This window comes from Heteronotia binoei, chromosome 20, assembly GCF_032191835.1.
Source record: "Heteronotia binoei isolate CCM8104 ecotype False Entrance Well chromosome 20, APGP_CSIRO_Hbin_v1, whole genome shotgun sequence".
Lineage (NCBI taxonomy): Eukaryota > Metazoa > Chordata > Lepidosauria > Squamata > Gekkonidae > Heteronotia > Heteronotia binoei.
The window spans coordinates 33,392,062-33,404,217 of NC_083242.1; the positions used below are offsets into that span (position 1 = coordinate 33,392,062).

General features: G+C 48.3%; 1 protein-coding gene across 2 annotated transcripts in view; it reads right to left on the minus strand.

Annotated features, from left to right (window-relative positions):
- Positions 1-12,156, minus strand: part of PEMT (phosphatidylethanolamine N-methyltransferase) — a 133,584-nt gene that overhangs the window by 44,867 nt on the left and 76,561 nt on the right. For both annotated transcript variants that reach the window (XM_060260935.1, XM_060260936.1), the window contains exon 4: positions 6,819-6,964. In XM_060260935.1, the coding sequence (XP_060116918.1) occupies positions 6,819-6,964 (146 nt within the window). The remainder of the gene's footprint in view (positions 1-6,818; positions 6,965-12,156) is intronic.

The window sequence follows — 12,156 nt, forward strand, 5'->3', positions numbered from 1 at the left end:
TGTCACATAAGAACATAAGAGAAGCATGTTGGATCAGGCCAGTGGCCCATCCAGTCCAACACTCTGTGTCACAGAAGAACATAAGAGAAGCCCTTTTGGATCAGGCCAATGGCCCCTCCAGTCCAACACTCTGTGTCACAGAAGAACATAAGAGAAGCCATGTTGGATCAGGCCAATGGCCCATCCAGTCCAACACTCTGTGTCACATAAGAACATAAGAGAAGCCCCGTTGGATCAGGCCAATGGCCCATCCAGTCCAACACTCTGTGTCACACAGTGGCCAAAAAAACCCAGGTGCCATCAGGAAGTCCATCAGTAGGGCCAGGACACTAGAAGCCCTCACACTATTGCCCCCCCCCCCCCCACCAAGCACCAAGAATACAGAGCATCACTGCCCCAGACAGAGAGGTCCAACGATAAGCTGTGGCTAATAGCCACTGATGGACCTCTGCTCCATATGCTTATCTAATCCCCTCTTGAAGCTGCCTATGCTTGCAGCCGCCACCACCTCTTGTGGCAATGAATTCCATGTGTTCATCACCCTTTGGATGAAGAAGGGCTTCCTTTTATCCGTTCTGACCCAACAGCTCAGCAATTTCATTGAATGTCTGTAACAGAGATACTCGTCGTGAAGCCAATCTGACTTTCGAAAGCATCTGTTGGGATCAACTTTGTTAGTCTTTGGGCGCTGGAAATCCAGCTTCCCCGCACGCTAGACGGAAGCAGCGAATGGTTTAAAAGCATTGTTTATATCGATTTGTTTCCTCAGAATCCTGAATGCCTCCTTCCACTCCACCAGAAATCTCTGCAGTGCCTTGCAGGGGGTGTGATGAAACATCTGCTTCCTGCCTTTCCTAACCACCTACACCACCTGGTGGGTGACAATTCAGCTCTCGTTGCGGGTGGTAAACGTGTTCGCTGGCCGCACGGACAAGCTACATGACTATAAACCCCCCACGCCAACACAGTGGAAGGAGAAGGTGCGCCGGCAATCTTGACTCACCTGTTTTGCCTGTCATCCAGGCCCGAATGAGTCACACCTGCCGTAAAATACTCTGACTCTCTGGTGAAGCATCAGCTCCGGTGTCATCCCAAGGGGCTGTCCAAATGAAAGACACCCCCACCCCCCCGCAGCTGCTCCTGTCTAGAGTTGCCGGAGAATGCAGGGGACATTTCACGTGCATGACGTGATGATGTCACCCACAAGTGACGTCACTGCGCCGGCAATGTCGCACGCCAGCTGCTGTAGGCGTTTCTGGGAAAACTCTATGGTTTTCCCGGACGCTCTAGCAATTTGGGAGGGGAAAACTCTATGGAACTATTGTACCAAAGAGTTTTCCCTCACAACTTGCTAGAGTGTCCGGGAAAACCATAGTGTTTTCCCAGAAACGCCTACAGCGGCTGGCATGTGACATTGCTGGTATGATGTCACTTGCGGATGATGTCATCAGACCGAGGACGTTGAGGGGGGCTCCCCCCGCTGGCCCAATGTGGGTCGGTGGGTTCGTAACCTCTAGGGCAGGAGAACCCCCGCTCAGTCCGGGGACTTGGAAGCCCTACTCCTATTCCAGCCTTCCACTTTGCACAGATCACATCAGGGCCAGATTAACAATTAGGCCAAGTAGACACTGGCTTATGAGCCCCCACACCTTAAGGGCCCCAGCCCAGCTCCCCCCACCCCAGTTTCCCCCTGCTTGCAGCCTTCCCATCCTGCATGCACCGCCAGCAAACGAGCCGCTCCTTGCCTGACTTGCTTGGTGTCGGTATTCTCAGAGAAAAAATATTAATTATTTAGCAGAGTTAGAAATGAGCAGCACAGCAAAGAATACACAGAGATCGTGTGTGCGTTTAAAAGAATACGATTGCTTTACTTAAAACGGCAAGGAAGGGTGAAACTGGGAACAAAATAACAGACACTAACTTCCTGCATCTTTACATCTTGAGACCAAAGCTGGGAATGGCTCCTCTTCTCCAAACTTAAGACAAAGGGAGGAAGAGATGCCATAAAATGCAGAATAGGCAATACATTGATTTCCAATCACACTTGATTACCGGTCATTTAACTAGGACCTCCTACAGACTTTCACGGGCTTTCTCTCTACCTAACCCTAACCCTAACTCACAATACCAACAGGGTTAACTCCATAATCACTGACGTGTTGCAGACTTGCGACTCCCAACACTTGGTGCGGCTGCTGCTGGCGTCGTTGCCAACTTTGCCTCTCTCTGCCTCTCCCCCGCAGCTTTGTCAAAGGGGCTTTTGAGAAGGTGTCTGCAGGCTGCAGTGGGGGCCGTGGGTAGGGTTGCCAAGTCCAAATTCATGAAATATCTGGAGACTTTGGGGGGTGGAGCCAGGAGACATTGGGGGCAGAGCCAGGAGCAAGGGTGTGACAAGCATCATTGAACTCCAAAGGGAGTTCTGGCCGTCACATTTCAAGGGACCGCACGCCTTTTTAAATGCCTTCCTTACACAGGAAATAATGACGGATGGGGCACCTTCTTTGGGAGCGCATAGAATTGGACCCCCTGGTCCAATCTTTCTGAAACTTAGGGAGTATATTGGGGAGAGCCACTGGATGCTATACTGAAAATCTGGTGCCTCTACCTCAAAAAACAGGGGCCCAAAGCCCTAGATACCTGTGGATCAATTCTCCATTATTTCTATGGGAATAAGCCTCCCTAGGGAATCATGAGTTCCCAGCAGACATTTCTCCCCCCCCCCCCCCCGCTTTCTGATTACCCTGAAGCGGGGGGAGGGCCTCCAAACCGGGGGATCCCCTGCCCCCACCTGGAGTCTATACAACACACAGAGAGTAACACGGCAAAAAGGACAAAAAATCAAAGGTACATAACCCACCGTGAAAACCAGCTTCTATCATTGAATTATACAAGGTCAACAAAAATAAACATACTCATATACAAATTCCACCATCATAAATTACAAAACAACCATAACTTTTAGTCCTTAATGAAAAAGGAAGCATTTGCACCAAGAGACCTTCTTTTCAACCTGTGGTAAAACTTCCCATCTCATTCCATGCAATCCTGGCGTAGTACTCCTGATGATTAATGTCTGTCCAAAGATGCAGCCAATAATCCAAGTTTCCAAGGATGAGGTCGTACTGAACCCTTGTTTCCCGTGAGCTTCTTCAAGCTGCAATAATCCTCTTAGCAATTTTTCTTAAGTATTAGGCCAAATAGACAGCTTGTTTAAAAGAACACCTTCGAGGCATTTATTGGGAATGTCGGCTCGCTGGACCGCGGCCTCTGCTATGGGGCTGAATAGCCAAGAAAACCAATCTTCAGCTCGAGGGGGTTTTTTGAACATTGAGGCGGAAGAGAGGAGCAGATCTGGAGGGCAGTTCGCTTTTGAGGTCTCTGTATAGAATGCCGAATTTCCCCATTTCCAATACTGCTGCATCCAGCTTTTAAAAACTGCTCAAGGGGAATATTTGCAAGGGAGACTTGCTAGCTGGGGGTAGGGCAAATCCATCCATCCCGCTCACCAGTTCTCCCTTGCAAACGTCCTCTTTCCTGTCACGTTCCCCTGGCGAATAAAAGGGGCTGGGAACACTTCCTGTTTCCCTGCGCTTGTACCCTCGAAGCATGGAAGTTCATCTAGTTTACTGCCTCATTTTACGCAGGAGCAGAGCTCCAGAACCTCTAAATCAGGGGTGTCAAACACGCAGTCCAGAGGCCGACCCCCCAGAAGGCTCCTGTCAGGCCCCCCCGAGCGACTGGCTGTCATCTGCTTCCTTCCTTCTCACTATATTTTGCTTCCTTCTGCATAATAGTTTGCTTTGCCAGGCTTGCTCAATTGCATAGGAGCTACAGAGCAAAAACCTCTATTTTTCCATTGGCTGAGGCTCCTTCCTTGGGGAGGAAGGGGGGGAGGCAAAGCTTCTTTTTCCAAGCTTTCTCAGTCACACAGCAAAGCTACCGAGCCAAGCCTCTCTTCCTTCTATTGGCTGAGGATCCTCCCCACCCCCCAGTCCCCTGCGGAAGGAAGGAAAAAGCCACAGTTTCCTTTGCCAGTTCCCTGGATCCCATGGGAGAAATATTTATTTATTTATTTGTTTATTTGTGATTTATATCCCGCCCTTCCCCACCAGGTGGCTCAGGGCGGCTTACAACATATAAAATCTGACATAAAATATAAAATTATGCATAAAAATTAGACATTCCACAATTTACATAATTAAAATCTAAACATTCACATAGTTATGTACTTAAAACATTCGAGACATATGGCGGTCTTGCAACTACACTCAGTTTCAAGTTTCAATGCTGGTTAGTTGTAAGCCAGCCGGAAGAGGACTGTCTTACAGGCCCTGCGGAATTGAACAAGGTCCCGCAGGGCCCTTACCTCTTCCGGCAGCTGGTTCCACCAGGAGGGTGCCATTACTGAGAAGGCCCTATCCCTTGTAGTTTTCAAACGGGCTTCCTTTGGCCCGGGGACAACCAGGAGATTTTGAGTTCCCGATCTCAGTACTCTCTGGGATAGTGTGGGAGAGACGGTCCTTCAGGTCGGCGGCGCCTAGGCCATATAGGGCTTTAAAATATAAGAAAGCACCTTTAAGACCGACAAGTGCTAACGTTTTAAACATGTTTTACATTTTAAATATATATATATATATATTTAATTGTGTTTGTCTGTGTGCTTTATAAATAGGTAGACACATGGCCCGGTCTGACATGGCTCGGCCCAACAAGGTCTCATATATGTCAGATCCGGCCCTCATTGTCAAGTCTGTGTTAACTCTGGTCAAGCCTGACCTCAATCCTTGGTTCAGGAAAGAAGCATCCTGGGTAAAGCCATTCTGTATGCCAATGCTGCTAGCTTGAACTCTCCTCACCCCCCCTCCTTTCCTTTGTTATGTAGCTTTGCTTTGAAATGGGAATATGTGAAAGAGATTATAGTGCCTTCTCAGGCCGGGCATCGGGGGAGGTTGGCGACGCTCAAGGCCAAAGCAGGCCTGAGAACGAAATGGTAACATCAATGTGTGAATGTGCCCTGCATAGTACCCCTCCCTCAAGAATCCTTTTGAAGTGTACCTTATATGGTTGCATTTTACTGTATGATCTTTAGTCTTTCAATCTCCTCGTAGTCGAGAACTGTGATATCAATAAACTAGTTACTTTGTATCAACAAAGCCTCGTTATTGAATCTGCCGACTTGACACTCATATGAATTCAGCACCCCTGCTGTACATTTTATTGTGCTCTTTCTTTCTGTCCCCCCACAATACTTGCTTCTGGGCACCATTGTTCAACCCTCCCCCCCCCCCCCCCAGTGAAGATTTTGCTGAACTCTAAGATTGGACAAACTTTCTAATATTTCCCCGCCACAAAAATGGGGAAATTACCAAAACACTTCAAGCAGACGGATGCCACTGTGGCTGCAGGGGAGTCAGGTTTTCTTCTGGCAATTATAATTCCAGAAGCATTTGAAGGTAGATGCTGAGCTGATATCATTTAGCGCGCCTTCTGGTGATGTCAGAGGTGCGTGCCGCATATGCAAATGGGTTGTGCTAATGAAAAAGAAGACTGCAGATTTATATCCCGCCTTGCACTCTGAATCAGAGACTCAGAGCGGCCGACAACCTCCTTTATCTTCTCCCCCCCCCCCCAACAGACACCCTGTGAGGTGGGTGGGGCTGAGAGGGCTCTCCCAGAAGCTGCCCTTTCAAAGACTACTCCTGCGAGAGCTATTGCTGACCGCAGGCCATTCCAGCAGGTGCAAGTGGAGGAGTGGGGAATCAAACCCGGTTCCCCCAGATAAGAGAGCTCTGGCTGACCCAAGGCTATTCCAGCAGCTGCAAGTGGAGGAGTGGGGAATCAAACCCGGTTCTCCCAGATAAGAGAGCTCTGGCTGACCCAAGGCCATTCCAGCAGCTGCAAGTGGAGGAGTGGGGAATCAAACCTGGTTCCCCCAGATAAGAGCTCTGGCTGACCCAAGGCCATTCCAGCAGCTGCAAGTGGAGGAGCGGGGAATCAAACCCAATTCTCCCATATAAGAGAGCTCTGGCTGACCCAAGGCCATTCCAGCAGCTGCAAGTGGAGGAGTGGGGAATCAAACCCGGTTCTCCCAGATAAGAGAGCTATGGCTGAACCAAGGCCACTCCAGCAGCTGCAAGTGGAGGAGTGGGGAATCAAACCCGGTTCCCCCAGATAAGAGAGCTCTGGCTGACCCAAGGCTATTCCAGCAGCTGCAAGTGGAGGAGTGGGGAATCAAACCCGGTTCTCCCAGATAAGAGAGCTCTGGCTGACCCAAGGCCATTCCAGCAGCTGCAAGTGGAGGAGTGGGGAATCAAACCTGGTTCCCCCAGATAAGAGCTCTGGCTGACCCAAGGCCATTCCAGCAGCTGCAAGTGGAGGAGTGGGGAATCACACCCAGTTCTCCCAGATAAGAGAGCTCTCGCTGACCCAAGGCCATTCCAGCAGGTGCAAGTGGAGAACTGTGGAATCAAACCCAGTTCCCCCAGATAAGAGTCCGCACACTAAACCACTACACCAAACTGGCTCTCCTAATGAGCCCCAGCTCTCCTTTTTCTACAAAATGACTCCTGTTTACCAGTCTTGGAAGCAAGGGTGGAATGCTATCAGGAGCTCCTTTGCATATTAGGCCACACACCCCTGATGTAGCCAATCCCCCAAGAGCTTATAAAAACGAGCCTTGTAAGCTCTTGGAGGATTGGCTACATCAGGTGGGGTGTGGCCTAATATGCAAAGGAGCTCCTGCTAGGATTCCAGCCTCGCTTATAAGACTTCCACTCCTTCCTGTTACAGAAGAAATTCACATCCAACTTTAGACTTACCCAAAAACGTTCCAACGAAGCCCAGTGCGAGAAAGCTGGAGAGAACAAACACGACGCCGACTGCCACGAGTCCGGCTCCCGCATAGTAAGCAGGAAGGGAATCCAGAGCGTCTAGTTTCGGCTGGCTCTTCATTGCTTCCGTAAAACTACAGGGAAAGGAAAAGACAATACCCTCATCTAATGGCTTCTCTGAAGGACCCCTCTCCTTCTAGGGTGGAGAGTTAAGCAAAATGCAGCCAGAAACTAAAGGGTTACTTGAGGGTCACGCGTACAGACTTGTATTTAAGTGATGCATTTTTCATACTGAGATACAACGTGAATATCCAAGCTTTTCTACTCCAAGGGTAAAAATATCCAGATCTGGTGTGGTGTCCAGCATAGACTAGGACAGAGGTCCCAGCCTTTTTCAGGCTGTGGGCACCGTCGGAATTCTGACATAGCATAGTGGGCATAGCCACAAAATGGCCACCACAAAATGGCTGCTGTAGGAGGCGGAGCCAGCCACTTGGTCCCACCCACTTTCTAAAAATCCTTGTTAGGGTTGGGAGTAAGCAGTGAAGTGGCCAAGTTTGCAGATGACACTAAATTGTTCAGGGTGGTGAGAACCAGAGAGGATTGTGAGGCACTCCAAAGGGATCTGTTGAGGCTGGGTGAGTGGGCGTCAACATGGCAGACGAGGTTCAATGTGGCCAAGTGCAAAGTAATGCACATTGGGGCCAAAAATGCCAGCTACAAATACAAGTTGATGGGTTGTGAACTGGCAGAGACTGACCAAGAGAGAGATCTTGGGGTCGTGGTAGATAACTCACTGAAAATGTCAAGACAGGGTGTGATTGCAATAAAAAAGGCCAACGCCATGCTGGGAATTATTAGGAAAGGAACTGAAAACAAAACAGCCAGTATCATAATGCCCCAGTATAAATCAATGGTGCGGTCTTATTTGGAATACTGTGTGCAATTCTGGTCACCGCACCTCAAAAAGAATATTATAGCATTGGAAAAAGTCCAGAAAAGGGCAACTAGAATGATTAAAGTGTTGGAACACTTTCCCTATGAAGAAAGGTTGAAACGCTTGGGGCTCTTTAGCTTGGAGAAACGTCGACTGCGGGGTGACATGATAGCGGTTGACAAGATTATGCATGGGATGGAGAAAGTAGAGAAAGAAGGACTTTTCTCCCTTTCTCACAATACAAGAACTCGTGGGAATTCAATGAAATTGCTCAGCAGTCAGGTTAAAACGGATAAAAGGAAGTACTTCTTCACCCAAAGGGTGATTAACATGTGGAATTCACTGCCAAAAGAGGTGGTGGCGGCTACAAGCATAGCCAGCTTCAAGAGGGGGTTAGATAAAAAAATGGAGCAGAGGTCCATCAGTGGCTATTAGCCACAGTGTGTGTGTGTATATATAATTTTTTTTTGGGCCACTGTGTGACACAGAGTGTTGGACTGGATGGGCCATTGGCTTGATCCAACATGGCTTCTCTGATGTAGCCAATCCTGGAGCTTATAGTAGGCCCCGTACAAACAGCCCTGTAAGTTCTTGGAGAATTGGTTACATCAAGGGGGGGGGGGGTGGCCTAATATGCAAAGGAGTTCCTGCTACAAAAAAGTCCTGGAGATATTGATTTATCTGTCATTTGTTACCTGTTATTCATTTTCTATTATTTACCATTTATTTTAGTCTGTTGCTTGTTCTGGAACATGTTGTAAACAGCTCTGAGCCATTCGGGCGGGAGGGTGGTTTATAAATTTAATAAATGATGGTGGTGGCGGCGGCGGCGGCGGCGGGAGAGGAGGAAGAAGACAACGATGACGAAGAAGAAAACTACGACAGGGAGAGAAGAGCCACAGGTAGCCCTTGCAGTCATCCAAACAACGGTGGGATATAAATGTAACAGAGATGTTTCTTTGTTGCAGATAAGTATTCCTAACGGGCACGTTCAGAATTAATGGTGTCTTCATTAGAAGAAGGGGGAGGGGGGAAAGACGCCCATTAATTGAACGTGCGTAATTTCGTGCAATTAAGCACATGCAAAATGCAAACATGATTCTGATTGGCATCCTCTTGATTAAAAAGATCCCAGTGTTTGTGAACGGGGAACATTATGCACAAACAGGATAATTGCCGATCATAACCCGTGCACAGCTGTGAGCGCGCCTTCTCCCGTACGGATGGGGGGGGGGGATCACAACTCTTGCGCTTGCTGCTGATCCCCCATTTCTGCAGGTGCCAGAAAAGTGGAGAAGAAGAAGAAGAGAAAGGGGAAGGAGAAGGAGAAGAAGACGGGCAAGGAGGAGGAGGAGAAGAAGAAGAGGGAGGAGAAGGAAGACGAAAAAGAAGAAGGGGAAAAAGAAGAGGAAGGAGAAGGAGGAGGAAAAGAAGAAGAACAAGAAGAATTTCTGATGTGCCACTGCTGACCTTTGGAAGATGGTACAGGATTAAGAATTGTGGTGCTCACCCATATGGCCTGCCTTGCCGTCATCTATGCATTTTCTCAACAACTGGCAACTTGCCAATACTTAAATCGCAGAGCGTATCCTTTTTGTCTACCCATGTTTTAAACCAGGTTGTTAGAAAAATAAGAAGGTATTGGATTTATACCCTAGCCTTTCCTCTGAATCTCTGAGTTTCAGAGAGGCTCATCATCTCCTTTACCTTCCTCCCCCACAGCAGACACCCTGTGAGGTGGGTGGGGCTGAGAGAGCTCTGACAAAAGCTGCCCTTTCAAGGACAACTCTGCCAGAGCTATGGCTGACCCAAGGCCATTCCAGTAGCTGCAAGTGGAGGAGTGGGGAATCAAACACGGTTCTCCCAGATAAGAGTCTGCACACTTAACCACTACACCAAACTGCCAGCAGTGCTGAACACGCCTGTACAGACCTAGAACTAGGTATGCCAGGTCCCCCTCCCAGCAACCAGTGGTGAGGACTTACCAGAAGCAAGGAGAGGCCTAGGCCACCATTGCTCAGGATGTCACTTCTGGCTAGAGTTCGCAGCCTCCTACTGGGGGCAGGGTGTCCCCCAGATATAAATCGAATAAAGTAAAAAAAAAGTTTTGGGGTCTCCAACTCGTCAGCACAGAGCTGGCCGGTGGGGGGATCCCCACCCTCAAAGAGCTCCATCAACACCTGGTGCAATTATGTCACCTGGAAGTGACATCATTGCGCAGGACACAGTGCTTTTGGGATGTTCTAGCACAGGGGAGTCAAACGTGCAGCCCAAGGTCTGGATCAGACCCCCCAGAGGGCTGCTATCAGGCCTACGAGCAACTCACTGTCGTCTGCTTCCTTCTCCCTCTCTTTTGCTTCCTTCTGCATCACAGCTTGCTTTGCCAGGCTTGATCAATCGCACAGCAGCTACAGAGCAAAGCCTCTGTTTTCTCCATTGGCTTACCAGAACATGAAGCAACTTCTGTACAAAAGCTAACAGTGCCCAGCCGTTTCATGTTTCCCCCGGGGTCTTAATGTCAAGCATGGTAAAATTCCATTGGTAATTGATTGTTTTAGGGTCCTCCATAAAGTTGGCCTGTGAAATATCATGGAGGACCAAGGTCTGTTAACTCTGTTATTTTTCCCCCTCCCCCTTTTTACTTTATTGCTTGCAAAGTAGAAGTAGAGAGAAACGAAACTAACTTGAGAAAGAATAATCAGCACCTTCCCATACATTCCTGTTAGGGAGTGTGGCACATCTGGGGAAAGCAAGGATGGAGTCCTGATAACGCCATGAGAATGTAGACATTTATGATAGTTTATGTGTAAGAGCGCATCTCTCGCCCCCGCCTTTTGGAATCCTTTTGAAGTATGCCTTAAAAGTATTGTATCAATGTATACAATACTTTGAGAGCCAGTTTGGTGTAGTGGTTAAGTGTGCGGACTCTTATCTGGGAGAACCGGGTTTGATTCCCCACTCCTCCACTTGCACCTGCTGGAATGGCCTTGGGTCAGCCATAGCTCTGGCAGAGGTTGTCCTTTAAAGGGCAGCTGCTGTGAGAGCCCTCTCCAGCCCCACCCACCTCACAGGGTGTTTGTTGTGGGGGAGGAAGGTAAAGGAGATTGTGAGCCGCTCTGAGACTCTTCGGAGTGGAGGGCAGGATATAAATCCAATATCGTATCGTCGTCGTCGTATCTTTAGCATCACTCTCAAGAATCTGTTACACGGAAAGTATTGGTCTATCAATAAATGTAGCTTTGTATCAAGCTCGACTCATCATTGAAACAGCATGCTTGACAGGACCGAAGCATAGACCATGAGATTTCTGTAATGAACGTCAATAGATCAAAAGTAGGTTTGCAACTTACAGACGCACACCTGAACTGCATGCTCAAGATTGCTACAGCACAGACACTGTCTCCAGCTTTCGATGCAATAATTCAGAGCAAGAGGTGTCAGTGATCAGAGACTGTTAAATAAGCAAAATATTACAAGAGCGCTAACCTTTTAAGCGTGTTTTAAGTTTTAAAAAAATCCTTAATTGTGTTTGTGTCTTTGAAAAAGTTCATGTCTCCGCTACCTGGCAGTACATTTTATGACGCACATGGCCTAGCCCGACAAGGTCTCATTTATGTCCGGCCCTCGTAACAAAAGAGTTTGACATCCCTGCTCTAGGATTTGAGTGAAGACTCTACTGCACCATAGAGCTTTTTACCCAAATGCTAGAGCACCTCCGGTGCAATCTCCCAGGCACTATTACGTTATTTCCAGGTAATGCGATTGTACTGGGCACATCAGACGTGTGAGAGAAGTATCCCCACCAGCAGCCAGATAAGACCTGGAAACCCTACCTTGGGCTCTGGTATTTGGGCAATAACTTTATAGTAGAAGCACTGTGACATCAGTTGACAGCAGAAGTGATATCGTCCCTGACACAGGATGCTCTAGGCATTTGGGCAAAAACTCTATGAGAGACCTTGGGCCAGTCACATGCTCTCCGTCTGGCCTACCTCACAGGGTGGCTGTGAGAATAAAAGGGTGGGGAGGAGAATGAGGGGCCTTTCTAGGATGCTTTGGGTCCCCACCGGAGAGGAAGGGAAGGGAAGAGTGAATTAATTAAATAAATCTTAATCGGATCCTATCATCACAACAAGAAGGGTCCAAGTAAGTTATGTGAAAAACCTCAGCTTGAGACTCTGGAGAGCCGCTGCCAGTCTGAGTAGACAATACTGACTTTGATGGACCGAGGGTCTGATTCAGTATAAGGCAGCTCCATAGGTTCATATGTATCTAATGAATTCAACCTCTTGTAGTTGGCAGCTCGTTAACAAATCAACAAGTCAGCATTTGTCTCGCATTCAGAACGTTCGAGAAGGGCTTCACAGAAATCGACTCGCTAATTCTTAC